The 27,503-nt window shown below is 47.2% G+C and overlaps 2 protein-coding genes across 2 annotated transcripts; both read right to left on the reverse strand.

Moving 5' to 3' along the window:
- Nucleotides 1-436: 436 nt before the first annotated feature.
- Nucleotides 437-7,040, reverse strand: Usp21 (ubiquitin specific peptidase 21). The gene is made up of 13 exons (XM_051147853.1): nucleotides 6,821-7,040; nucleotides 5,403-6,023; nucleotides 4,471-4,530; nucleotides 4,028-4,148; nucleotides 3,699-3,810; nucleotides 3,359-3,511; nucleotides 2,593-2,657; nucleotides 2,254-2,357; nucleotides 1,984-2,070; nucleotides 1,654-1,725; nucleotides 1,345-1,459; nucleotides 1,142-1,256; nucleotides 437-956 (listed from the first exon to the last, which is right to left on the reverse strand). Exons 2-13 carry the CDS (start codon nucleotides 6,000-6,002, stop codon nucleotides 866-868), a joined length of 1,695 nt encoding a protein of 564 aa, XP_051003810.1. The 5' UTR covers nucleotides 6,003-6,023; nucleotides 6,821-7,040; the 3' UTR covers nucleotides 437-865.
- Nucleotides 7,041-7,622: 582 nt separating this feature from the next.
- Ufc1 (ubiquitin-fold modifier conjugating enzyme 1) lies at nucleotides 7,623-13,754 on the reverse strand. Its single transcript, XM_051147854.1, has 6 exons — nucleotides 13,397-13,754; nucleotides 9,223-9,290; nucleotides 8,956-9,019; nucleotides 8,597-8,673; nucleotides 8,255-8,345; nucleotides 7,623-8,044 (listed from the first exon to the last, which is right to left on the reverse strand). Exons 1-6 carry the CDS (start codon nucleotides 13,517-13,519, stop codon nucleotides 7,964-7,966), a joined length of 504 nt encoding a protein of 167 aa, XP_051003811.1. The 5' UTR covers nucleotides 13,520-13,754; the 3' UTR covers nucleotides 7,623-7,963.
- Nucleotides 13,755-27,503: the final 13,749 nt, after the last annotated feature.

A 27,503-nucleotide genomic window follows, 5' to 3' on the forward strand; every position in this document is an offset into this window, starting at 1 on the left:
CCAAACAGGTTAACTGGTTCGTTTCCTAATCGCAGTTAGTTGCAGTAGCCGACTCGGCAGTCCCCAGGGCCAAGACAAGCGAAAAGCTGAAACCGGGAGTTAGCATTCCCCAGCTCAGGCTTCCCAGGTCTGTGGTGAGAACCCTGGAGGGAGGGAGAGCCCCACGAGCTTAAGTTAGAAAGAGAGAGAGACACTTGGAGGCCAGTCCCTGGGGAGGAGGCTCCATAAACAGCTCCTTGATGTTAGCAACAGACGCGACCTCCGGGAGCTAGGGCCACCCGGCAACGAAGCCAGTGTTTGTCAACAGGGGTGCCTTGCTCTCGAGGGGCAGTCCCCCTCTCAGGCAAAACCCGGCGTACCAATGCCTGCCCTCGTTTCAGGCCTCATAACTTCAAGGTTCGTCTTCCTAGCACCGCTGTCTGTACTCAGTGTTTGGGTCCTTGTCTGAGCCCTACTCAGTCTGTTCTTGTCCTTCTGCTTTGAGAGCGCCCCCGCCTGGAAACGGGGTTGGGTTCCAGAAGGGCTTCCTCGAATTGAACCAAATTTCTAGATACCCCTTCCCTCTTACCGGCAAATACACACATGAACATCACTTTTTCTTAATAAATTTATTCACAAAAAAGTGAGACTGCAGAGGTTCTGGGGGCTGTACATGGGTCAAGGGTCTGGTGAGCTCTGTACATGGGGCAGGAGAACAGGTGGAAGGGTACTTCTTAATAAAAAAAATAATGGGCGCTACAACCACCCCTCCCCCCTCCCCGATTAAAAAGACACAAAAATAGACGTCTCTGAGGTAAAGTGGGGAGCCTGGGGACTTAAGGGTGTTGAAAAGGTTTTCACAGGTGCCGGGGCTTCAAGGTGGTCGTCACAGGCACCGTGGCGGCTCCTGCGTCAGTTGGTAGAACAGCACGTAGCCCTCACTGGATGCCACCTGATTTTCACTGATGGGGGAGACACTAAGAAGAGAAATGAGGAATGGTTGCAGTCATCCCTATGTATGTCTCCTTCCTACAAGACTCAAGCTTAGAGTAGCCAGGTGGAGATCGCGGGAGACACGCCACCTATCCTTTGAGCCCTGCTGGGAGAGGTAGGTGGCAGGGCTGCAGTGGGATGGGGGCTGGAGTTAAGAGGCTGTTCTCACCGGGAGTCATTGTAGACATGCCAACCAGTCTGGCACCGGCACAGGGCTGTATAGTGGCCATAGTGGACACTACCCGAGTGGTTGCAAAGGGCATACAGCTGGTAGACAGGGCTTCCTGTAAGTTAGAGAAGATCAGTCTCTAAAACCAAGAGCTGTGTCCCCACCTCCTGAAGGCTCCTTAGAACATTCCCTGCCAGACTCACCCGCTTTGTCACTGGCGAAGTCCCCTAGGCTTAGTCGCTGCAGTGGGAAGTCTACACCTACTGAGCTTTTCTTGATGGAGCCTCGGGAGGTGGAGAATCGGTTCAGATCTAAGCCCTGGTTAAGGAGCATTTGGGAGGCTGAGGTCTCTTAAGGGGGACTGCAGGGATAACACTCAGTACCCTCCCGAAAGATGGCAAAGGAAGTTGAGGCGGCAGCTTTCTCCTAAGGGAAACTCAGTGAGGTGAGGAAACGGTGCATGGGAGATAGCCTGAGAGAAAGAAGGACTCAAAGATCAGGATATGGAGCACGAGGATTCGGGGGAATCTTTGTACTGTCAACTTTTTGGTACTTCGTGTTTTCTGCCGACAGCGGTCGCACACCTAAACAAACACCAAATAGCGTTAGGTCAGCGTGCTCTCACCTAGGCTGGTTTTTCTAACACCCCAACTCACATATAAATTTAGTAGGTTTTCTCAGTGCTCTGCCGCTCTGCTTTTAACTTAGGCATACTAGGACCTACCTGAGAGCCCGACAGACACCCAGACATGTAGCTGTTATTCCCATACTAAGGAAGCAGGCACCTCCTTTTATCCAGACAGTCTCCCCCAGGGCTCCCACCACCATCAACTCTCACGTACTGGGGCATTTTCCGACTCTAGCTCTTCTTCCTTGGTGAAAAGGCTGAAACAATCCCGCAGCGACACTTTGCCCCCAGCAAATCCTTTCTGGGGGGGAAGGGAAAGTCATGGTCAGCCTGTTCTGAATGTCTTTTTTTTTTTTTTTTTTCCAATTTTTTCTTAATCCAGGCTTCAGTCCTGCTTTAGAGACCCACACAGTTCCCACTCAAACATAGGGGTGAGTCACAGAACGCATGTGCCATCCACTCCTGGAACCCTCTGGAGTCCCACCTTGGGGATGGGCAGGGACAGGTCACAAAAAACCTCGAAGGTCGTGGAGCGATACCCACAGGCCTGGCACTTGAGGCAACTTTTCAACTGGCCCACAAACAGGTCTAGATAGAAGAAAAAAGGCAAGAGAAAAAGTCACTGGTGGGTGCCTACAGTGCTTTCTTGGAATTCTGTCTCTTCCCACTCCTTTGCTCTGCCTTTCTGACAACAACACTGGCACTCCACTCTGCACACCATTCCGTACCCTCATCATCCAGCCTGGCTTTCATTCTCCCCCACCCCTCAGCCCCCCCAACCCCCCCTCAGCCCGAACCCCCTCTGCTTTGCCCCATTCCATACCCACAATCTTGCTGTCTTCCCGCTCCAAGTAGCGCTTCCACATTAAGTTGGCTTGATCATCATCACTACCACAGATCAAAGGGGGGGGGCACCCATGAGACAGCTGTAACACTGAGCATCCTGAACCATTGGAACTATCCAAAGCCCTGTCCCCTATCCACATACCAGCTCCATCCCCAAATGTCTAGTCAAGAGAATAATGGTTTGCGGAGCTTTCTGGGGAAATCCAAAATGAGAGGAGAAAGAGTATAAGGAAGGAACATCCTCTTCTTCTGCAAGTCCCTTTAATTAACATATATATATATATATATATATATATATATATATATATATATATATTGTTTGCTTGTTTTGTTTTGTGAGACACGGTTTCTGTGTGTGGCCTTGGCTGTCCTAGACTCACTTTGTAGACCAGGCTGGCCTCAAACTCACATCGACCAGCCTCTGCCTCCCAAGTGCTGGGATTAAAGGCATGCACCACCAAGCCTGGCTCCCTTTAATATATTTTATTGTAGAAGGTCTCTCCTTCCCTAATTTAGTGACATCTCTGACACTGTTTTCTGCCTGTGTCTGTACCCTGCAGCTTCCCTCGTCCTCCTTCCTTCCTTGTTTTAACAAACCATTATTTTTTTTCTATGCTAAAGGATCTCCCCAACGCCCTACATTTTCAGTTTCTGTTGGCTCAGTTTTATGAAGACTGAATAAATGCTTCTTCTACTACTTCTGATAAAACTTGTGGAGGAGAGCAAAGGGGAGCAGCTCCTACCTTAATTCTGGTTCTTCATGCAGAGCCCCTCGGCGAGGTGGAGTGGGAACCGGGCCACTGGCCAAGATGGCTGGTGCTCGGCGGCCTCTGCGGTTGATTTCAAGGTGCAACCGCTCCATGAGAAGCTTCAGGAACTCTTGGGCATCCTGCTGGCTACAGCCAGACAGAGTATGGGCAACTGATCCCCTCACAGCCCGGACAATGCCCCCTACCCAAATGTGGGTCCCGACTTCCTCAGTGCAGAAAATCTCAAGGCTCAGAGCAAATGTTACTGGAGCCCCTGTTTGGTCCCAACCCCAGATTTGGCCAGAGAGGAATCCTATCCTCTTGGCTTCCCCACCTGTATCCCGAGAAGGAGGGAACGTATTTCTGGAAGACAGCCCGGAACCGAGTAGGATTCACAGCTTCACAAGAGTCAGGGTGCCAGAGGGCACCAATCACATCCGCAAAGGCTGTTGGTGTGACAGCAGGGAAGGGATACAAAGTTAAGGTCTAGAAGAGGAGGCAGGAGGAGATTCCGTGCATAGAAAACCTCTAGGAAAGATGGGGGGGGGGGGGGGGGGAGGGATGTAACTGCCAGACTGAAGGGCTGGGAGCCACGGGTGTTGGGAGGATAGAACCGAAGGGGTTGGGGCAAACAGAACAGAAGGTTGGGGAGTTGCTGCTCACCTTCTGTGAGTTCCTGGGCTCGGCCTCCTCCAGGCACCTCTTGCCGGAAGTCCCTTCGAAGACAAAAGTCTCGAAGAGGCCTTGTGCTGCTCAAACACTGTAGCACGGCGTTCAGGAAGCACTAGGGAAGCGGGAGGGACACTGCCATTATCCTTCCAGACTGGCACCTAGCAGGCTGTGGGAGCCTCTGTGCTCTCCGTCTACATGCCTTCCCCAGATCTGCAGGCTGTGGAGCCTCTGTGCTCTCTGTCTACATGCCTTCCCCAGATCTGCAGGCTGTGGAGCCTCTGTGCTCTCTGTCTACATGCCTTCCCCAGATCTGCAGGCTGTGGGAGCCTCTGTGCTCTCTGTCTACATGCCTTCCCCAGACCTGCAGGTTGTCTCCACCCCCAACACCACTTCACAGTCCTTTTACAGAGGAAGGACAAGAAAATGACTCTTACTGTATTTCCCAGATTTCGGAGGCCAACATGACCAGAGCCCAGAAGCAGTGTGTGATGAGCCTAGAAGGTCAGAGTACAGTCATGTTCTACTGGGCACGTTCAGCGGCGCGCTGCTGAATCCTGCCCCAGCCCCACCCTCTTCCCTCACTGGTCTTCCTACCTCACTGGTCATGAGGAGCAAACCCATCACGGCTGAGTGTACCACAGACTCTGCCATGGCTGTCACACCTACTCCCCACTTACTCCGCTGCCCAGCTAGCCTGCGCTGCAGCTCCTGAGGCAACTCCCCAAGCACTGGCATGGCTGCCCAGCTGCTCCCCACCCCCACTTTAGTGCCCCCAAATCCCCCTCCTGCCCCCGTGGCCCCTCCTTGCACCCTCTCCTGCCGGCTCCAACTGCAAGCAGCCTAGCTCTGTTAGTTCTGGAAATGGATAACCACATCAGGACAGGTGCTTTAGCTCCGCCCCTCTCTGGCTCCGGGGATTAATTAAGCCTAGGCCCAGTCCCAGGAGAGAAAGAAAGGGCCAAAGGACCTAAAGAAGAATTCTAAGTAGTTCATTCCCTAGGGACTAGAATGGCACACCAAGTTGGAGAAGCACATACAACCCAAAATAAGATCTGGAGGCCGGGCGGGGCGGTGGTGGCGCATGCCTTTAATCCCAGCACTCTGGAGGCAGAGGCAGGTGGATCACTGAGTTCAAGGCCAGCCTGGTCTACAGAGAGAGTCCAGGACAGCCGAGGCTACACAGAAGAATCCGGTCTCAAAAAACAAACAGATCTAGAAGGCCTCAGAAAAGAGAAGAATCCACTGGTAGAATGAGAGGCTGACAAAGGGACTTGGAGAAGGGAACAAGGAAGCCATAGCGTGACAAGGAAGTTGAAGGCAGGAAGAACGTGAGCATGGAAGACCACATGTGCTGGCAAGTCCTCACCATCTTGTCATCAGAGTAGAAAGGCTCAGAGGGCCGGGCAGACATCATGTGGAAGGAGCCATGGGAAGTAGGAGGCTCTGTCCGTATGCTGAGCAGGGCAGGGGGGCCGGGGAAGCCCCCAAGACGCCGAAGAGAAGTGCTACGTCTCAAAGTGGGTGGCTCAGGCCGGAGTGCCAAGCGGCTCAGTGCAGCCCCTAGCTCGCCAGCGCCTCGGTGCCCTCCCAAGGCAATCCCCATTGGACGCAAGTCCCCACTGCTCACAGACTTGGAACGAGCTAGGTTGGTCCGAGATGGGAGAGGAAGAGCCACAGTTGGAGGTGGTGAGCCAGGCAAGGGAACCCCATGATCTGCTCGAAGGGGACCTCTAGAACGAGAGCCTGAGGTCCGACCCCGACTCAGCTCCAGTTTCTTGAGCCTTTCATCTGGGGGACCTGGCCTGGGAGGCAAAGGTCGTAACACGGAGTTTGGCCCAGGAACTGGGTTTCGGCGCTCCTTGCTGCGGGCCCGGGGAGGAAATGGTATCTTGGCTCCCACTCGGGGTTGTACATTGACAGGTGGCTCTCGAGTCCGGCCCAGGCGGTGCTCAGAAGCCTGGGGCATTGTGGACACCGCAGGCTGGACCTGAGGAGAACAGAGTGGTCAGCATTTGAATCGGGAAGGAAGATAAGATGTAGGCTACCATGCAAGCTGGCTTCTACATGTACCGAGAGCAGGAATCACGTTTATCAAATCGGTTCTTGCATCCCCATTACCTAGCAATGTTTAACACAAAGAAAATACTTAGTATACCATAAACAAATGATTGAATAATAGCCCATCACTTTGACCTTTCCATGCCCCACCCCCTCTCTATAGAATACAGATTTATTGAAAAGCCAGTGGTAGCCCCAGTCTCAGCTGTTTTTATAATCTACAGACACCACCAAATCCTTACATCTGGCTAGTCAAGTGGGGTGTGTGCCCCAGACCTGGGACTGTGGACACAGCAATCAGTCCAAAAGACGGCATTCCAACACCAACCCCTGCCCCTCTGGGTTGCAAATGAAGCCGATCAAATGGGTGATTTGCAATCCACTCCCTCCTCCTGCTCAGGGTTCCCACTTGGTATCTGGGACCCTGGAGCAATGGTTTGGATGGAGGATGAGCTACTTGACCCCTAATCTCTGCACCTCTCCCACCACAGCAGGGTTTTACCCGGGTCCGCCCCCCTCGAGGGCAGAAAGGCCGAGGCAGCTGATTGGCTACGGGGTCCGGCGGCATATTCCCCGTGGTCCGAGAATGCTGTTCTTCCAGCCTAGTTCTCCCAGGCCCCGCTGGGCACCGCGAGCCTCTCCCTTTGTGGTAAACGTCCTCTGGGATCTGGAGCCATCCTCTCTCGGTTCTCCCACCCGACCCCGCCATAACGTCCCGGCTCATACCTGTCCCCCGGTGAAGCGGCGGGGGAGGCCAGCCGGGGTCCAGCTCCAGCTCAGGGCCACCCCCTCCTACCCCCGAACAGTCTCCCTGCAGGCCGGGCTGCAGCTTTAGCCGCAGCTGTTGCCCAGCTTGCTCCCGCCGCAAGGGCCGCCGCCATCTTTGTTGGTGCGGCCCGGCCACGGGCCACCGGCTTCACGGTCTCTTAGGCGCCTGCGCGCCCACACTCCGAATCCTCCCACCCACCTCCTCGGCGCTTGCGTGAGCCCGCCCCCACGGCTCCCCGACCGACACCATGGAAACGCAGCCAACTTTAGAACCGCTAGTTCCAGGCCCTGCCGGGTGGTGGTCTTCAAACAGTTGTTGCAATTCCCTAAAGACAATGCCCCTCACCCACTCATGTGGTCCATAGGGATGAAGAGCTGAAAAATCGAAGAATAACGGAAGGGCTTGCAACACAGATTCTTTCCAGAGGGATGCAGTGGGAAAGCCGCATGCAGGTCCAGGTCCAGCCCGTAAGCCAATAGAGAGGCATTTAGCGCTCCACCTAGGGATGAGGAGATCCCTAGTGGGCAGAGAACGCTGGACCTGTAAAACTCACTCTTCAAGCTTCTTTGCAGGCTCAGGCCATAAGGAAAGCATAGGCAAATGCAAATCCAACAGCAGAGGAAAAAGTAAGATTTTCTTCCACTTGTTAGTTCTGGAAATGGGCACTCCTTTCCTCCCAAACTAGTGTAGTCATTCATGGACCGCCATACTTTGCTTGTTCACCTTATTAACAGGCATCAATGAGAACCACAGGCTACCATGGGAAGCAGCTTTTATTGACAGGTTGTCTCCAGAAACCAAAAGGCTTTGTGCTGTCAGTTGAACCCCTTGCCCCCAAGACGCCTCCAGGGCTCTTCTTGGAGAAGGGGTGCAGATTGCCGACTTCAAGGCCCAAGTCTTTCACCTCCAGTATTGCTTAACTTAGAAACTCTGTGACCTTACCCTTTCCTCGATTTGGTCATTTCCCATCCAGCTATAGCTACTCTGTAACAACCAGAGGTGACCTGGTGAAAGAATCGTGAGTAAACAGGATTCACAAGAAAACAGGAATGCAGCCTATCCAAAGTCCCTTGTCCTGCCTCAGTGGCTTCTTCCTTCCTTCACTGGTTACATTTTTCTTTGTGCTGGATCACACCCTTCTGAATGAGATCAGGGATTTCCACTGCCAGCCAAGGACCCAGCTGCAATACAAGGGAGACCCTGTGAGGTTACACTCCCACAGTCAATGCCCCTTGCTTGTTCCACCTGAACCTCCTTCCCAAAAGTCTAGGAGAACAGACATGCCCAAGACACAAGTTACTCCCTGTTTAGCCGCAGCTATGTTTATGAGACTGCTTGGGGTCCTGAACCCTCCCTTCCCTCTTCTCAAACGCCAACAGTAACAAACTTACCCCCAGGGCCATGAGGTGAGCTAGTCCAAACTTGGGCACATTCCTAGCCCACAGAGGTTTGAAATGATCCGTCAGACATATTTTGCCACCCCTGTGAGATGGACAAGAGGAAGGTGTTGACACACAAAACTGGCTTAATGTATGGCAGCCTCCGGGGAACACCAGAAGATTATCAGTGCTCAGAATAGAGAACAAGGTCAGCTAAGGACTTGGCACAGGTAGGCCTGGCCTAGGAGACCAGGACTTCCTCCAGTCGGTGGAGCAGCAGCCTCCGGGGAAGCCTCCGTCCCTTGAGCTCTTCCCCAAGGCTTCCTTTGCTCTTCCTCACCTAGTCGGTCCTACCTGTACATCTTTGCTGTCTTCCCATCCAGCTCCGGGACTGCAATCTCTGGAGCAGTAGTGGGGTATGTGACAGGGATCTAGAGAAATTACAAAACCTCAGTAAAACAGAATCAAGAGGAGGGGTGCAAACCCATCTCTCTCTCTCTCTCGGTTGAACTGCTTGTCCAGCAGATGCCCCAAGCAGCATGTACACGCTAGGGTCTAGACATGGAAACTGTTTGGTATCTGCTTCAAACCTCACCGCTCCCCTCCCATTTTAATAGCTTCATCCGGTCCCTTGGAGAAAGGTTAGCTTGTTAACAACCAGCTAATCAGCCCCGTTCTACTAAGCTTCATACTTCCCACACCATTACACTCACTTCAAATTCGATGTCAAACTCATATTTGAGCAAGTCATGGATGTACCAGCATTTTCCAAACCACCTGGAACAAAGACCAAAACTCAGACCATTTCTATCGTATTCAAATGACATCCCTGCTTAGGTCACAAGCTGGCAGACTCATGGGTCAGGAATTAGGGAGCTCTAAAGTGATGCAGCTTTGGCAGCTCTGACAGTTGGTTATGGAATACCAAACCATTTAAGCCAGGCGAGGCTCCTCTCTACACCTCCCAAAGGCTTGCTTACCGAGTCCCTTCCTTGTTGGACTCCAGTCGGAACCAATCATTGTCTGAATTCTTGTTGTTCTCCACATACTGAAAGCAGAAAATAAAGATCTTTAAAAAAAGGAGCTGGAAGCCAGGCATGGTGGCACATGTCTTTAGTCCCAGCACTCAGGGAGGCAGAGGCAGGCAGATCTCTTTGAGTTCAAGGCCACCCTGGTCTACAAGGTCCAAGACAGCCAGGAAGACACAGAGAAACCTGTTTGGGAAAAGGGGGAAGGGGGGCCTGCAGCTGTGTCAAACACAAAACAAAAGGGAGCTGAAGCCAAGGGAGCCCCTCTTGGCAAAAGGAGGATTGTTTTCTTCTTTAGTATATCTTTTTTTTTTTAAAGTATATATTTCACAACTTTACAGACATAAGGAGAATGAAAGAAAGCGCTAAACAAGTAAGTTTGGGGCTTTCTCAGAACAGAGAATAGAATGCCTAGGTTCCCTGCAATAGAGCAAGCACAAAATATGTGGATACTCACAGGGTTATTTTCTTGCTTCTGATAGTGTCTGTCCTCAGCCCCAAATGCACTTTACCATATACATTATTTCTAGAGGACCCTGTGCTAACTTCCATTAGCAGCCACAAACTAGTGACTCTCAAATCTTTATCTTTAGTTCAAGCCTTTTGTCAGAATTTCAAACAGAAACTTGGTGCTTCCATCTGGATTTTACATTGTGCGCCCCCCCCCCCCCACCTCTTCACGGTCTCCTGCTCAGGCTAGCCTCAACCTAACTTATGTAACTAAGAATGACCTTGAACAGAGGCATGGTGGTTCATGCCTTTAATCCCAGCCCTCAGGAGGCAGAGGCAGGTGGATCTGTGAGTTCAAGGCCAACCTGGTCTTTAAAAAAAAAAAAAAAAGAAAGAAAGAAAGAAAAGAAAAAAGAAAAAGAGGACCTTGAACTTTTGACCCTCCAGCCTCTGCAGCACAGGTATAAAGGGTGTGAACCACTGTAGCTGGTCTATGTTTTTGTGGGTTCTTTTTCCTACCCTTTATCCCCTCGATTTTACCCTCTAACACTAGATAGGTAAGAAACAAGGAGCGGAGGGTGAAAGAAATTAGGAAAATTCTGGAATCTAATTTCTTTCCTTTTGTTTCTTCTTCGACCATGGTTACTAGCAAACTACAACTGACCTCCATAAACCACCAACAGCCACTGCCCTGCTTACATTTATGAACCTGCTGAAAAGTTCCCAGCATTTCAAATGTCACACAATTGCAGAAATCATCTGCAGCTGGCAAAACCATGCTTCTGCTAGAGCACGAAGCAAATCATGCTCAGCTACTGTGGACAGCCCAAAGCAGCCGCACATCCCCACACCTGGGATTAAAACGAAAGCACATTCTCATAATATTTCTGTGTGTGTGTGTGTTTAAGAAACCAAAATTCCAAGCCGGGCGTGGTGGCGTACACCTTTAATCCCAGCACTAGGGAAGCAGAGGCAGGTGGATTGCTGTGAGTTCGAGGCCAGCCTGGTCTACAAAGTGAGTCCAGGATGGCCAAGGCTACACAGAGAAACCCTGTCTCGAAAAACAAAAACAAAAACAAACAAAAAAAAAGAAACCGAAATTCCCTGCTCAAACTATGGCACCAGTCAAGGACAATACGTGCAGTAAACTTCGAACCCCTACCCAGATCTAGCCATTGGACAGGACATTCTCCACAGTTGAGTGGAGAATGGGGTCTGACTTTCACACGAACTCTGGTGCCCCGTATTTAACCACGTCCCCTGGATGGCGAGGCCTGGTGGCACTCAGAGGAAGGGTAGCAGGCTACTAAGAAGAGACTTGATGCCCTGTGAGCATATACAGGAGGAGGAGGTCCCCCTCAGTCACAGTCATAGGGGAGGGGAGTAAGGGGAAAATGGGAGGGAGAGAGGAATGGGAGGATACAAGGGATGGGATAACAATTGAGATGTAATATGAATAAATTAATAATATATATATATATATAAAAGAAAGAAACTAAAATTCACCCAGGCGTGGTGGTGCACGCCTTTTAATGCCAGCAATCAGAGATTCAGAGATATGGGGAGGGGGGGACCAAAACATTCTCAACGTCAGTCTCACTCGGTCGCCTAAGCAGAAGGCCAGCCTTCATTCCTGACCTTCCCATTCATCTCCCCACTCATTTTTCATGATGGCCTGCTGAGCTTAGTTTGTCTGTTGCAGGGTCTCTGTAGCCAGGGCTACAACTAAACTCACTGAAATCCTCCTGCCTCTTGCCTCCCACGTACTAGATTTATAGGTATGTACCACAACACCCAGACTTAGCCAGCCCGATTTTTACTTTTTTTTTTTTTTTTAAATACAGTCTGACTAAGTTGTTCAGGCTGGCCTGAACTCACTGTGTAACCTAAAAAGGCATTGAAATTGTCCAAGCTGGCATCACACCTGCACTCGTCCTGTCTCAGCACCCCAAGTGCTGGCTTTTATCAGCATCCCAACACAGGCTCCCAGCTTATACCATACTGTTCCTAGCTTGCATGTCCTTGCTCATACTAAATAGAAGAGGAATCGGATTCCCTGAAACCAGAGCCATGGATGGTTGTGGGCAGCCATCACGTGCTGAGAGCCACTTCTCCACCCCGTCCCTGTGTCCTGAGTACCCATGTCCCACCCTTATGTTTTATATGCTCCTACGTGTCTCTGTGTGCACCAGGGCCAAGCTATGCATGTGGTAAGCAAAAGACAAGCCAAAGGCTTCAGTTCTCTCCTTCTATGTGAGTTCCAGGATCAAATTGTCAGGCTTAGTAGAAAGTGCTTTACAAACTGAGTCATTTCTTTCTGGCCCTAGTGTTTATATTTAAAATTTTTTGTTTGTTTGTTTTTTGTTTTTTGTTTTGTGAGACAAGGTTTCTCTGTATAGCCTTAACTATCCTGGACTCACTTTGTAGACTAGGCTGGCCTCGAACTCACAGTGATCCACCTCCCTCTGCCTCCCAAGTGCTGGGATTAAAGGTGTGCGCCACCACTGCCCAGCTATACTTTAAAATTTTTTTTTCAAGACAGGGTTTCTCTGTGTAGCCTTGGCTGTCCTGGACTCACTTTGTAGACCAGGCTGGCCTCGAACTCACAGCGATCCACCTGCCTCTGCCTCCCAAGTGCTGGGATTACAGGCGTGCGCCACCAATGCTCAGCTTATACTTTAAGTTTTAATTCAAGTTTTGCCCCCGTCCAAGAAGCCTTACCTTAGCAAACTAAAGTTGAATTACTCATCTCTCCCCATGCTCTAAAAATATCCTAGTTATATGTCTCACCACTTAAATACAATATAACTGTCTGTCAGCCTCAGTGAGGCCCTTCTTATTTGGTTTTGTACATCCTCTCTAGGTACTAGGAACACAATCATGTTTTATTGTTTGTTGCTGTGTTTGAGGCAGAGTCTCATATAGTCCGGTTTGGCTTTGAATTCATTATGTAGTCCAGAAACGATCTGAGCTTCCAATCCTCCTGCCTCTTAGTCCTGAGTGCTGAGAATGCACCAGCCACATCAATTTATGAGGTGCTAGGATAGAAACCAGGACTCCTTGCATACTAAGCAAGCACTCAGCCAGCTTCTCAGTGAGGCAATATATAAGGCAAGAGACCTGCTAGTTTTTGAAGCACATAGAAACCACCACATGGAGGGCAATCTTTCTCTCTAACAGAGAGATTATTTGAAAAGATGGCTAATTTATAATTAAAGCACCAATCTCTAACTCTCTGCATCTAAACACCGTCAGTTTTCCGTCCTGTCAGTCATTGCGTTCATTTACTCACAAAGAATGAAAGAAGAGGAGTGATGAGCTGAGACTTCGGACTCTAAGACGTACTTTTGACACCCCCCCCCCCCCATTCCTAATTTCAGAGGAGCAAACACACCTGGTGCGAGAAGGACACGTCATCTTCCAGGAATACTGCTGTTTCTTCCTTCAAGGTCTAACCCTACTGTGCTTCTAACGGGATATCGCTTCCGCATCCACCCGTAATCACGCGCCGCACCCCTACCCAGCCCCCCACCCAGCCCCCCAAGCGCTTTCATTTATATGAAATTAGACTTTAAACGTAAAAACCGGAAGCGGCTCCACACGGAGCCAATTCCTGAGGACACCTGATTATCCGCCACCTCTTGGCTACGCGGTCAACCACAGGAGTAAAACTAACCCGGATAAGGGACTGATATTCCTCCTTTAGTCGCTGCACCCACAACTCCCGATCTCGGGGTCCGGCGTTAGTCTTCAGCACAGGGATCTCAGACACGACCCGCCGGGTGGCCTCGTCCGCCATCTTGGACCAGGACACAAGAAAAATGCGGAAGTGGAGTTGCTTGTAACTTACTCAAGGCGTCGCCTGGTTTACTGTGGGAAAATGGGGCATTGTATTGCCTAGAAGCGGTCTCTGAATGCTCTCCTTATTTTTTTGGTAAGAAAATAAAATGGACACCACTGGTGTGAGCGTCCGGAAGGACAGAGTGGAGATGGGTTACTCTGTCCTGACTAAGGCACCTATCACTAAATCACTGCTCAAACGGTGACTTCCGTTCATGCTCAGAAGCACTCTCGGGGAAAACCCAAGACCTTCCCAAACCTGGAAAGTTGTTAGAAAATCAGGTTTTAGCCGGGCGGTGCCGGCGCACGCCTTTAATCCCAGCACTCGGGAGACAGAGGCAGGTGGATCGCTGTGAGTTTGAGGCCAGCCTGGTCTACAAAGCGAGTCCAGGACAGCCGAGGCTACACAGAGAAACCCTGTCTCGAAAAACCAATAAATAAAATAATAAATAAACAAATAAAAATAAAAAAGAAAATCAGGTTTTTCTAGCACTCCTCAAAGTACTATCTCCTAAAATGCGCAATTTACCAGTTTGGGCTCCAGAGTGGTTTCCTTAGTTTCAATCCCTGACCTGAAGAATTACAACTACTGAATTAGGAATAGATAAACTTGATTGGTTTTTTTGTTTTGTTTTGTTTTGGTTTTGTGTTTTTTGGTTTTTTGAGACAAGATTTTTCTATGTTATCTTGGCTACCCTAGACTCACTTTGTAGACCGGGCTGGCCTCAAACTCACAGCAATCTGCCTGCCTCTGCCTCCCGAGTGCTGGGGTTAATGATGTATGCCACCATGCCCGCCCAGCTGAGCTTTATTATTGTTTTTAAAGGGGACTGTACCTCATGTATCCCAGGCTGGCCTCAGACACATACAGGATAGATCGGAGGTCTTATTCACCCCAAAATTAATGTGTTTAGGCTTTAAAACCAACCGAAAGATAAAACATTTTATAAAGAGTTATTGAATATATTTTGTGTGCTATACACTAAGCATATAGACATGATTCCTTCCTAGGTGAATTCCCCCAAAGGGCTAGAGGACAGTCATTGAATGCCGACTCTAAGCCTAAGACAAGTCTTGTGGTGACTTTCTGTTGTTTTTGAGACAGGATCTCACTATGTAGACCAGGCTGGCCTCCAAGTCACAGAGATTTGCTTGCCTCTTTCTCCCAAATTCATTTGACACTAAAGCCTTAGTAGGGTGCATGGTGGCCTACGTCTGATATCCCAGCACTTGGGGGCTAAGGCTGGAAGATTGCTGTAACTCCATTTATAACAAACCCCATATGTGACACTTGTGGTGCACACCTTTGATCCCAGCATCTGGGAGGCAGATTGATCTTGGTGAGTTCGAGTCTACATAGACAGATCCTGTCTCAAAAGAAAATGCGTTCCCAGGAGGTAGTGTAACACTCCTATAAGCCAGCACTCAGGAAAGAGAGGCAGGTGGATCTCTGAGTTGGAAGCTAGCCTGGTCCACAGAAGGAATTCCAGGACAGCCAGGCCACACAGAGCAACCCTGTCCCAAACAAAACAACAAAACAAAACAAAACAAAAAGGAAACAGTAGAAAACAAGCAGAAGAAATGTGAAATGACTCAAGTGGGTAAAGTGGCTTGAAGCACAAGCCTGGCCACTACATAAGGATGGAAGGAGAGAACTGACTCCACAAAGTGGTCCTCTGACCTCCATGCATTACATTTTTGTTTGTATTTTACATAGGTGTTTTGCCTGTGTGTATGTAAGGTACTAATATGCATGCAGTACCATGGAGGCCAGTACAGGGCAACAAGTCCCCTGGAACCAGAGATACAGACTTTACTTCCCTGTGGGTTCTAAGAACTAAAAACCTGTAGCAAGTGTCCTTAACTGCTGAGCCATCTCTCTAGTCCTCTAAGTTAACACACACGCGCACACACACACACACACACACACTTTTTGTTTTTGTTTGTTTGCTTTCGAGACAGGGTTTCTCTGTAGCCCTGGCTGTCCTGGACTCACTTTGTAGACTCAGCTGGCCTCAAACTCGCAGCGATCCTCCTGCCTCTGCCTCCCCAGTGCTGGGATTACAGGTGTGCGCCGCCATGCCAGGCTCCAAATGAGGATGCAGTGCGGTGTTCGAATGCCTGTTGTCAAGCATGCGCGAAGCCTGTGTTGGACCCCCATTACCACATAAACCAGACCTGATGGTGAGTGTCTGTCACTGTCATGCCAGCCTAACGTACAAACAATGTTGGGTTTTTCCTTCCCAGATATGTCCATGTGTTGTTTGGTAGAGTATGTGTTTTGTTTGTGAGACAAGGTCTGTACGGTCCTGGCTATCCTAGAATTATCTATGTAGACCAGGCTGACCTCGAGCTCACAGGATCCACAGGACCCTGCCTTTTGAGTGCTGAGATTAAAGGGATTCAGTACCATGCCTGGCCAATAGAGTGTTCTGTTCTCTCTCTCCTGTGTTGTTTGATAGTATGTTCTCAGTCTCCCCCTCTTACTATCATTGTTGCTTTGTTTGTTTGTTTAAAGATTTATTATATATACAGTATTCCACCTCTATGTACACCTGCCCGATAGAAGAAGGCACCAGATCTCATTATACATGGTTATGAGCCACCATGTGCTTGCTGGGAATTGAACTGAGGACCCCTGGAAGAGCAGCCAGTGCTCTTAACCTCTGAGCCATCTCTCCAGCCCATGTGTGTGTGTGTGTGTGTGTGTGTGTGTGTGTGTGTGTGTGTAGGTACAGTGATGTGCTCAAGGAACAGAGAATTGAAGTGAGGTTTTACAATTGTCTTGACTAAATTATTGTCATTTGGTTATATATATCTATAAAGGGAATAATAGCTTTTTCTGACATTTCTGGCTGGATCTATACGTGTACTGCTATCATTTTTTAATCTCTTTCAAAATATTTATTTCTTGCCTGGCAGTGATGGCATACACCTTTAATCTTAGCGCTTGGGAGGCAGAGGCAGGAGGATCTCTGTAACTTTAAGACCAGCCTGGTCTATAAAGCAAGTTCCAGGACAGCCAAGGCTACACAGAGAAACCCTGTCTCAAAAAACAAAACAAAACAAACAAAAAGATATTTCTTTAAGGATTTTTTTTTTCCTGGTTTTTTGAGACAGAGTTTCTCTGTGTAGCCTTGGCTGCCCTGGACTCGCTTTGTAGACCAGGCTGCTGGCCTTGAACTCACAGGGATCCACCTGCCTCTCCCTCCCAAGTGCTGGGATTAAAGGCGTGCGCCACCACTACCCACCTAAGGATTTTTTTTTTTAATGTGTATATGAGTATTTTGTCTGGATGGATGGATGTCTGTGTACCACATGCATGCCTGATGCTCACAGAAGCCAAAAAAGAACCTCAGGTTCCCTGGAACTGGAGTCATAGCTGTGAGCCCCTGTGTGGCTGCTGGGGACAAACTCCAGTCCTCTGCAAGGACAGCGACTACTGAGCCACCTCTTCAGACCTTCCACCTCTCTTCTCATGAGAGTGAATCTACAGTGTATTGGGCATATTCCCAGCACACACAGTGGCTCACCATCTCCCACCTTCTGTAATTTCAAATTTCAGAGGATAAGATAACCTGTTCTGGCCTTCATGGACACCAGGCACGCTGCGGTGCACATACATACCATGCAGTCAAAACACTCATACACAGGAAAAATAACCTTAAAAAATTAATATACTTTTTTGGAACGTATGATAATATTGGGATGTAGCCATGGATATTTAAGAGTTACTGTTCTAGGGCTGCTGAGATGGCTCAGAGTTTGATCCCCAGAACCCAAGTAAAATTGAGGAACTGACTTCCCAGAGTTATTCTCTGCCTTTCACAGGTGATGCTGTGGCATGCGCACTCATCCTGCACAAAAAATTATAATGACAATAAAACCACTGTCCCATGCCTCAAGTCTGAAAAGTATTTCCTGAAACCACATTCCAAGTAGTCAGGCAGGATTCTGCTCACAACGCAGGCCTGTCCCTGGATATAGCTCAGAAGCTTCAGATAGTGGCTCATCCAATGTAAGATGTTCTGGCCTAGAGCCACAATACAGAGCAGTCTATAGACAAATAATCACGACCATCAATCAGTACACAAGGCACAAAGGGCCCTCTTAGCAGGACAAAGATCTTCATTGCATCAAAGTGCAAACCAGTGTAAAGCAGGAAATCGGCTATCAAATTTAGTTTTTCAGATGTTCTCATGGAGGAATTTAGTTTATTCTTGTTTTAACTAATTCTTAGGAGATATTGATTAGAAGCTAAATTCTAAAAGATTAAAGGAAAGCCTCAAGTTCACATATTTCAGAGGAAGAATTAATGTATAAGCAAATGTTTCTAAAATACGTACTCTATTCTAGGTGTTGGAAGCACAGTAGCGCATAAGGGACCCTGTGTCCCTGTCCTGGAAATGATCCTAACAGCTAAGCAAAGTGGCAGAGCAGGTGTGGTTGAATAACTCAGTCCTAAAAAATGCACCAATGTCCAAGAAAAACAAAACAAAACAAAACAAAACAAAACCAAACATTGACAGCCAAGTAGAGGTTGTACACACCTTTGATTCCAGCACTAAGGAGGCAAGAGCAATTGGATCTCTGAATTCGAGGCCAATCGGGTCTAAAGATCAAGTTCCAGGACAGCCAGGGCTACGCAGAGGAACCGTGACTCAAAAAAACAAAAAAGCAGGCTGGAGAGATGGCTCAGTGGTTAAGAGCACTGACTGCTCTTCCAGAGGTCCTGAGTTCAATTCCCAGCAACCACATGGTGGTTCACAACCATCTATAATGTGATCTAATGCGCACTGTATACATAATAAATAAATATTAAAAAACAAAAAACAAAACAAAACAAAAAAAAACAACAGCAGCAATGGTCCCGAGGGAAGACTACCCATTTGGCAGAGTAGTGCAGTTGGTGAGTGGGGAAGCCGTGAGCGATCCTGGTAGGCACAGTGTTAGTCATCACAGGGAAGGCAGGTCTTGGGACTGAAGAAGAAATGACTCTTGTATCAGGGAAAGAAATACTGGGGAGATAAAAATTTTTATCTTATATTTTTGGTTTTTTGAGACACGGTCTCTCTGTGTAGCCTTGATTTTCCTGGTCTCACTTTGTAGACCAGGCTAGCCTTGAACTCACAGCCATCCACCTGCCTCTGCCTCCCAAGTGCTGGGATTAAAGGCATGTGCCACCACGGCCCGCTAAGATAAAAATTTAAAAACCAGAGATAACTTTAAGGCATTGACCTGGATTCTATCGCACTGGAAGATTTTTCAGATGTTTAGAGAAATGCTGTTTTTACTGTAGAGAGCTCCATTCTGTAGACTGTCAGTGTCCACAAGCAGCCAGTCACTGCTTCTAATGCGGCCTGCCTCTGGATCCTTTCCCCTAGCTGGGTTGTCTGTCTGGCCTCAGTGGGAGAGGATACCAAGGTGGATTGGTATCCCTTGAGGCCCTTCCCTTACCTAAGGAGAAGTGGGGCGGGGGAGAGAAGGAAGGGGGCTGAGATCAGGTTGTAAAGTTGTTGTTGTTATTATTATTATTGTTGTTGTTGTTGTTTCAAGACAAAGTTTCTCTGTATAGCCCTGGGTGTCCTGGACTCCCTTTGTACACCAGGCTGGCTTCAACCTCACAGAGATCCACCTGCCTCTGCCTACTGAGTGCTGGGATTAAAGACGTGTGCTACCATGCCCAGTTGTGATTAAATTTTTTTTTTTCTTTTTTCTTTTTCTGTTGTTTCCTGGATGGTTTTGTTAGACTCAGATCATCAGAGTCTATTCCTGGAAGCCCAAATTGAGAGTCAGAGTCCAGAGTCTATGCAAAAGCAAAGGAATTGTATTGAGCTGATGGGCTGGGGTCCACCAAGCTAAGAAGAGTTGGAAGACCTCCTCCTGCAAAAGCTGGGGGTTTAAATGCCCTTTACAGAAGCAGAACTTAGCATAATGGATAGTTATCAAGTGATAGGCTAACAATAGGTGACCTTTTAGGTGAATGGGGGTCTGAGATAGTCAATTCCAAGTAGGGTGGGATGGGGGCAGTAAATTCTGAGGGCGGGGTGGAGATGGAGGCTACAGGAGAAATTTTAACTTCGGCCTGCAATTCTCAACTTGCTCAACAATGCTATTGTTATGCTGGCTAAGCACAGGCCACTTGGAAGCTCACATTGCTTAGCTAACAATGTTACTGTTATGATGGCTGAGTTCAGGCCACCTGGAACCTTACATTTTTGGAATCTTAATTTGTCTCCTCAGTCATCATGCACAGGACTCTGAGAAGTCGTAGGAATATGCAAGTGTGTGATGAAATTTTTTTTAAAGGAAAAAAAGAATGATTGTAAATTATAGTGTGGTTCTTTATATGCTATAGGATATTAGATTCATACTTGTAATCACTTGGTAAAGAAAACAATAATAACTAAAGGATATTTATATGTGCTGGGTATGGTCCTAAACATTTATCTATACTAACTCCTTGAATACTGATAACAGTTCTTCTTAAGTACTTTCTTATATTCAATTACATTAAAACACAAAAACAAAACAAAACAAGGGGCTAGAGTGATGGCTCAGAGGTTAAGAGCACTGTTCTTCCAAAGGTCTTGAGTTCAATTCCCAGCAACCACATGGTGGCTCCCAACCATCACCAATGAGATTTGACGCCCTCTTCTGGCCTGCAGGTGCACATGCAGGCAGAGCACTGTGTACATAATAAATACATCTTTTTTTTGTTTTGTTTTTTTGAGACAGGGTTTCTCTGTGTAGCCTTGGCCATCCTGGACTCACTTTGTAGACCAGGCTGGCCTCGAACTCACAGCGATTCCGCCTGCCTCTGCCTCCCGAGTGCTGGGATTAAAGGCGTGCGCCACCACCGCCTGACTTGCAATAAATAAATCTTTAAAGCAAAAGAGAACAGAGGCACAGTGAGGTCTAATGAACCTCACACCCCATGCACACATCAACTGAATGACAGACTGAAAATTCACCCAACCCAAGCGTAGAATGGCTCTATAAGTCACATCCGTAATCAATCGATGAGCTTTCCCACCACTTCCAGGCCTGATTAGCAGGAAGAATCAAGGGGTTTAGGAATGGGGGTGCTGGAGGTAGCCTAGGCTAGCCAGACACTCTTGATTGTCTGGCCTCAGCCTCTAGTGTACAGTTAGTGTAGCCAATTCATCACTGTGGCTGCGAGCCTTGGTGACTGTAAGCTTCGCTGTGACTGTCCCTTTACAGTAGCTAGTGAGATCTGGTAGAGGGCTTGGGGTGCCAGAACATTTGGTTTCCAAGGATATAGATAGTCTTTGGGGAGGAAAGAGCAGATATGAATATAATTATCATAAATAAGAAAGTCAAAGGATCATTGCATGATAGCACACATATATAATATATAAATATAATAAACTATATAAAGACAATTGTATAAGTATATAATATATTGTATAAATATGTAATACAGTGATAATAAAATGTATAATATATAAACCCAGGAGGCTGAAACGAGAGCACTCGGGGTTGAACAGTGAGTTCGGGTCAGCCTATATTATATAACAATACCTTGTATCAAAACAAAACAAAACACCAAGCTGGAGAGATGGTTCAGAGGGTCGAGATGTGCACGAGTACAAAGACCTGAGCCTGAATCTTCAGAGCCCACACGAAGCCAGCTGTGGCAGTGTGCATCCCAATCCCAGTGTTGCAAGGGGGACAGGGAAGGCAGGCAGGAGAATCCTCACAGGCCAGCTATCCTGTTTGCAGTGGTGAGCGACAAAAAAGAGACCCTGTCAGCCGGGCGGGCGTGGTGGCGCACGCCTTTAATCCCAGCACTCGGGAGGCAGAGGCAGGCGGAATCGCTGTGAGTTCGAGGCCAGCCTGGTCTACGAAGTGAGTCCAGGATGGCCAAGGCTACACAGAGAAACCCTGTCTCAAAAAACAAAAACAAACAAACAAAAAAAGAGAGACCCTGTCTCAAAGTGGAAGGCAAGCCTCCCCTGTTAGTTGTCTCATGAGGGGCCTGGGTTTTGCCAGCTTGTAAGGCCTTCCTCTGGCAGCATGGAGAGGGGTGTGGTCTAGGGCTCTGAGGATACAAAGAAGAGCACAGAGAGAGTGAGGGGGTGTGTGCAGTACTGGCTGTTGCATATAGCAGTCTGAAGAGACCAGCATCACGGTTTGGAGCAGAAAGACAGAGAGAAATGGTTCAGGCAGCAGCAGCTTGGGAGAGACTGCGGCTGTTGTCAGAGATGGGTATAGCCCGAAAGAACCCAATTGACCCTAAACAGCTAGGAAAAGTAAAGGGGCCCCTCTCCCCACTAACCTTCTCTCTCCTATGTAGGGTTGGAGGTTGGAAGGAAAGTTGAGGCATAAACACCCCAAATAAAGTATAGTTTAAAAGAAAAAGTGCTACACTTAGTCTCTCTCTCATTTTTTTTTTTTTGTTTTGTTTTTTGAGACAGGGTTTCTCTGTGTAGCCTTGGTCATCCTGGACTCACTTTGTAGACCAGGCTGGCCTCGAACTCACAGTGATCCGCCTGCCTCTGCCTCCCGGGTGCTGGGATTAAAGGCATGCGCCACCACGCCCGGCTAACTCTCTCTCTCATTCTTCAAGACAGGGTTTCTCTGTGTAACCTTGGCTCACTTTGTAGACCAGGCTAGCCCTAAACTCAAAAGAGATCCACCTACCTCTGTCTCCCGAGCGCTGGAATTAAAGGCATGTGCCACCATGCCTGGCTAGTTTCTCTTTTAACTTGTCTGTCACACAAATAACTGAGACTTTTTAATATTTGTTTAATAAGTTTCACAGCACAAGAACTGAGCAGTTATCACTCTGTTCTTAACTCTCTAAGCTAATTTGGATTCCTCCCATTTTATATCTCAGAGATAGTATACATACACATCACATCACACACAAATACACATAAAAACCAAATGTCTGAGAAATCTGGGAGTAGCGATGTGTGCCTATAATGCTTGTGCTTGAGAGGCTGAGGCACAAGAATCAGGAGTTCAAGGTCACTGTCTGCTATATAGAAAGTTTCATTCAAGGCCAGCCTGGTCTACAAAATGAGTCCAGGATGGCCAAGGCTACACAGAGAAACCCTGTCTCGAAAAACCAAAAAAGGAAAAAAAAAAAAAAAAGTTTCAGGCCAGCCTGGGTCACTTGAGACTGATTCAAGCAAAAATAAGCTACACAAACAAAGCAAAGAGTAATTTCTATTTTTTCAATTTTATGTTATACGCATTCTATTTTGTCTACATGTATATCTATGTGAGGGTACTGGATCCTGGAGTTACAAACAGTTTGTGAGCTGCCATGTGGGTGCTGGGAACTGAACCCAGGTCCTCTGGAAGAGCAGCCAGTGCTCTTGACCACTGATCCATCTCTCCAGCCATAAAAAGGTAATTTCTATTCTGTTCTGGATATGCACTGTTATGGAATCTGCTTGGATCCAACATAAGTCAAACACCAGGTCACTGCAATCTTTCAGGATATTTGATTATTGTACGTAGAAAACATAATTGTTAACAAAATATAAAAGCCTAAATAGATATTGTTTGTGAGCTGTGGTTATGTGTGTCCTGAAGAAACGCAGTTTGAGTGTGCCTCTAAAGGCCCCATAGATAAGAATGCTAAGAATGGAAGGTTTCTGCCTATTTTAAGGCAAGTTGCTTGGGAAAGGCCTTGTGGTCTTTATGATCTGAGGCAAACTCAGCTGAGTGGCCTCGAGCTCGCCCACTGTAAAGGTGGGCTACTGACTTAGCTTGGGGATCCACACCATGACAGTGACATGGTTCAGCCTGTGGAGGGTGTAGTGGAGGAGCAACTGACAATGACTTGTCTTGCACTCTAGCAGAGGCATTAAAAAAAAAAAAAAAAATATATATATATATATATATATATATTTTTTTTTTTTTTTTAAATTTGCCAGATAGTTTCTGTGGTTGTGTGGTGGTTGGAATTCTGGGAACTTTTTAGGAGGTATATAAATGCTGAGCCCTGATGGGCAGAGCTGGTGGTTGTTGGTCATTGGGGGGCTGGGATGGAGTTTGTTAGTGGTTGTGCTCAAAAAAGAAACAGAAAGAAATTAGATTCCAGGATCTCTGTCTCTCTCTCTGTCCCTGTCTTCCTTCCCCCTCCCTTCTTCTTCTCTCCTTTTTTCTCTCCTATCTAGTGATGGGGTGAAAGCAGAGGGATAAAGGGAAGGAAAAGAAGAAACCATAGTGTAGCCAATGTCAGCCACAAGAGCACCCAGTGTGGGCCTCCAAAGTTAAGGATTAAAATGGGATTTTTTTTCTCAAGTACCATAGAGGAAACGCAGGAGATGAAGGAATGGTTTTTTTCCCCCCCAAGACACCAGCAAAAGTTTATTGTAGTTGCTCCCACTGGGGTATCCCTGCTTTGCTCTCAGAGGGAACTTTATTTTTCTTTTTGATATATTTCATTTTTTAAAAAAGTTCGGGGCTGGAGAGATGGCTCAGAGGTTAAGAGCACTGCCTGTTCTTCCAACGGTCCTGAGTTCAATTCCCAGCAACCACAGGGTGGCTCACCACCACCTGTAATGTGATCTGATGCCCTCGTCTGGCCTGCAGGCATACATGCAGGCAGAACACTGTATTCATAATAATAACTTAAAAAAAAGTTCAAAAGAGGGCTGGGTGTGGTGGAGCATGCCTTTTAATCCCAGCTCTTGGGAGCCAGAGGCAGGAGGATCACTGTGAGTTCTAGGCCAGCCTGGTCTACAAAGAGAGTCCAGGACAGCCAGAGCTGTTACACAGAGAAACCCTGTCTCAAAAAACAAAAAAAACCAACAACAAAAAAAATCGAACATTTGGAGCTAGAGAGATGGCTCAGTGATTAAGAGCACTGCCTGCTCTTCCAGAGGTCTTGAGTTCAATTCCCAGCAATCACATGGTGGCTCACAACTATCTATAATGTGATCTCATGCCGTCTTCAGCAGATAAAGCACTCATATACAATAAATAAAATAAATAAATCTTTTTTTAAAATCGATTTTTTTTTTTTTGGTGTTGTTTTTGTTTTAAGACAGGATTTCTCTGTGTAGCCTTGGCTGTTGTCTGTTCTGGACTTGATTTGTAGACCAGGCTGACCCTGAACTCACAGAGAACTGCTGCCTCTGCCTCCCTTGTACTGGGATTACAGGTGTGCATCACCATGCTCGCTGAGATTTTGTTTTTAAAACACCTGTGAATATAAAGATTTATTTATTTAGTGTATGAGTGCCCTGTCTGCATTTACACCTGCATGCCAGAAGAGGGCATCAGATCCCATTACAGATGATTGTGAATCAGCATGTGGTTGCTGTTAATTGAACTCAGGACCTCTGGAAGAGCAGACAGTCCTTTTAATCTCAGCCATCTCTCCAGCCCAAAAGCATATTATTATATTTCTGTGTTTTTAAAGAAACACTTGAGCCGGGCGTGGTGGCGCACGCCTTTAATCCCAGCACTCGGGAGGCAGAGGCAGGCGGATCGCTGTGAGTTCGAGGCCAGCCTGGTCTACAAAGTGAGTCCAGGACAGCCAAGGCTACACAGAGAAACCCTGTCTCGGAAAACCAAAAAAAAAAAAAAAAAAAAAAAAAAAAAAGAAACACTTACTGACTTACTACAAAGGTCTCTATGAACAAATGTCTTGCATCAGGGTCTGATGTGGCTTTGTTCACAGCTAAGACTAATCTTTAAAAAAAAAAGCAAAATCAGTGAAGGCTTCTTCTCTGCCTTGTATAGTCTTTGTAAACAAGGCTGACTGTTTTTCTGGGCTCCTCAATTTTGTCCCAAGCTCTTAAAACCACTAAGCACCATTGTTCTATACTGACAGTATCAGATGGAGTTTGTTCTTGTACGTCAGGGTGTGACCTCCCTACCCTCTGAGGGCCATTAGCTGATACTGGTCCAGGAGGGCAAATGGGAGCAAAGTTGGTAGATGGGGAGTTCAGAAGCACCTTGAATACGGATGGAAATGTTAACACTCTAGGATCAGGTTGGGGAGGCAGATCAATTTTACTCAGGGTGAACAAGGGTTATATAGAACTTTGGGGAGGGGGCAGAAACACCTAGGGTGGGCAAAGGTCATTGGCCGAAGGGCCAGTGCCTTATAGCTATCATTCCTGTAGGATGACATCCTATCTCATCATAACCTTGTTTCGCACCATTAGCAGGTACACTGTATGTCTACTGGGAAAGGTTATGGTGATGTCATAAGCCTGGGCTGCCCTCTCCCACTCTGGCAGCGTGGTTGGTTCAAGATTGATCCTTTCTCTTGAGGCAGGTTGTTTCATGGCATTGTCCTGTTTTTTCAGCTTTTCTATGACCTATGGCATAGTTTCTTTCTCTCTTTGCTTCTGTGAGAAACTCCTGTTCTCTTGCTCAGTTACCTGGACTGGTTTATTGTTTTCTCTTTTCCGGTGCTCCTGGCTTCCCAAGTGCTTCTATCTCCACCCTCAGCCTTTCCAGTTGCACTGCACATTCCACTACCCTTCCAGAAAAGAGAGAGTAGAGTGACCCCCTTTTGTTACCCCAGTTCCACCATTTTTTTTACCCCCTCAGGCCCCTCCATTTTTCACCCACACATTTTCTAACTGCTCAGCTAGTCTTTCAAACTTTTTGTTTTTTGAGACAGGGTTTCTCTGTGTAGCCTTGGCTGTCACGGACTCCCTTTGTAGACCAGGCTGGCCTCGAACTCACAGTGATCTGCCTGCCTCTGCCTCCTGAGTGCTGGGATTAAAGGCATGCACCACCACGCCCAGCTAAGAATTAGGTTTTCTATGTACAATAATCAAATATCCTGAAAGACTGCAGTGACCTGGTGTTTGACTTATGTTGGATCCAAGCAGATCCCATAACAGTACATATCCAGAACAAAATAGAAATTACTTTTTTATGGCTGGAGGGATGGGTCAGTGGTCCAGAGCACTGGCTGCTCTTCCAGAGGACCTGGGTTCAGTTCCCAGCACCCACATGACAGCTCACAACTGTTTGTAACTCCAGAATCCAATACCCTCACATAGATATACATGTAGACAAAATAGAATGCACATAACATAAAATTGAAAAAAATAGAAATTACTCTTTGTTTTGTTTAGTTTATTTTTGCTTGAATCACTCTCAAGTGACCCGGGCTGGCCTGAAACTTTCTATATAGCAGACAGTGACCTTGAACTCCTGCTTCTTCTGCCTCAGCCTCTCAAGTAAAAGAATTATTCTCCAAATTCTATTGTATGACACTGCTTTAAGGTGGCATTGTTAAACCAGGTGTGGTGGCGCACGCCTGTAATCCCAGCACTTGGGAGGCAGAGGCAGGTGGATCGCTGCCTGGTGTACAAAGCGAATCCAGGACAGTCAAGGCTACACAAAGAGACCCTGTCTTGAAAAACAAAACAAAAAAGGTGGCATTGTTAAGCAGATTCTGTATTTAAAACTCAGTATATAGACCTTCGTCTCATAACCGATCCTTGACAATATAAATCTAAATCTAATCGGATTGTGTTGGTCTACAGTCAAAGCTTTTTTATCTAGCAGGTCTATAGACTGCCATTCTGCAGTCTTGCCTCAAGGTGGTGCTGTAGGCTTTACATCAGATTCCCCTGGCGGCTCTTTAGTCTGGATCAAAGGGTTTTCCAATCTCTTTTCTATTGCCTTCACTCTATCCGTTAAAATTTCAGGCGTTTCCTTCCCTGAGTCTGCTTTATTCTAATCTTTAATTTCTCTTTTACCCTTTCTTTCTTCCATTTGTAGACCAGGTGGCCTTGAACTCAGAGATCTGCTTGCTTCTGTTTCCCCAAATGCTGGGATTTACAGGTGTGCACCACACGCTCAGCTTCTTTTAACACTTTCTAACTTAGTATCTTTTTCTTCATTTAATTTTCTCTAAGCCCTTTCCCATCCTCATGTGATATATCTTATTTATTTTTATTTCATTAAAAAATTGTTTTTGGCGTATT

This window comes from Acomys russatus, chromosome 6, assembly GCF_903995435.1.
Source record: "Acomys russatus chromosome 6, mAcoRus1.1, whole genome shotgun sequence".
Taxonomy (NCBI): domain Eukaryota; kingdom Metazoa; phylum Chordata; class Mammalia; order Rodentia; family Muridae; genus Acomys; species Acomys russatus.

Excerpts from the sequence above, each read along its gene's own strand:
- Usp21 (XM_051147853.1), bottom strand. The coding sequence starts at position 6,002 with ATGCCCCAGGCTTCTGAGCACCGCCTGGGCCGGACTCGAGAGCCACCT. Across the intron at positions 4,531-5,402 it reads TCTACTCTGATGACAAGATG|GCTCATCACACACTGCTTCT; the intron begins GTGAGGACTTGC and ends CTGACCTTCTAG. Across the intron at positions 3,512-3,698 it reads CCCTCCTTCTCGGGATACAG|CCAGCAGGATGCCCAAGAGT; the intron begins GTGGGGAAGCCA and ends GTCTGGCTGTAG.
- Ufc1 (XM_051147854.1), bottom strand. The coding sequence starts at position 13,519 with ATGGCGGACGAGGCCACCCGGCGGGTCGTGTCTGAGATCCCTGTGCTG. Across the intron at positions 9,020-9,222 it reads TCCAACAAGGAAGGGACTCG|GTGGTTTGGAAAATGCTGGT; the intron begins GTAAGCAAGCCT and ends TCTTTGTTCCAG. Across the intron at positions 8,674-8,955 it reads AGTTTGACATCGAATTTGAA|ATCCCTGTCACATACCCCAC; the intron begins GTGAGTGTAATG and ends TAATTTCTCTAG.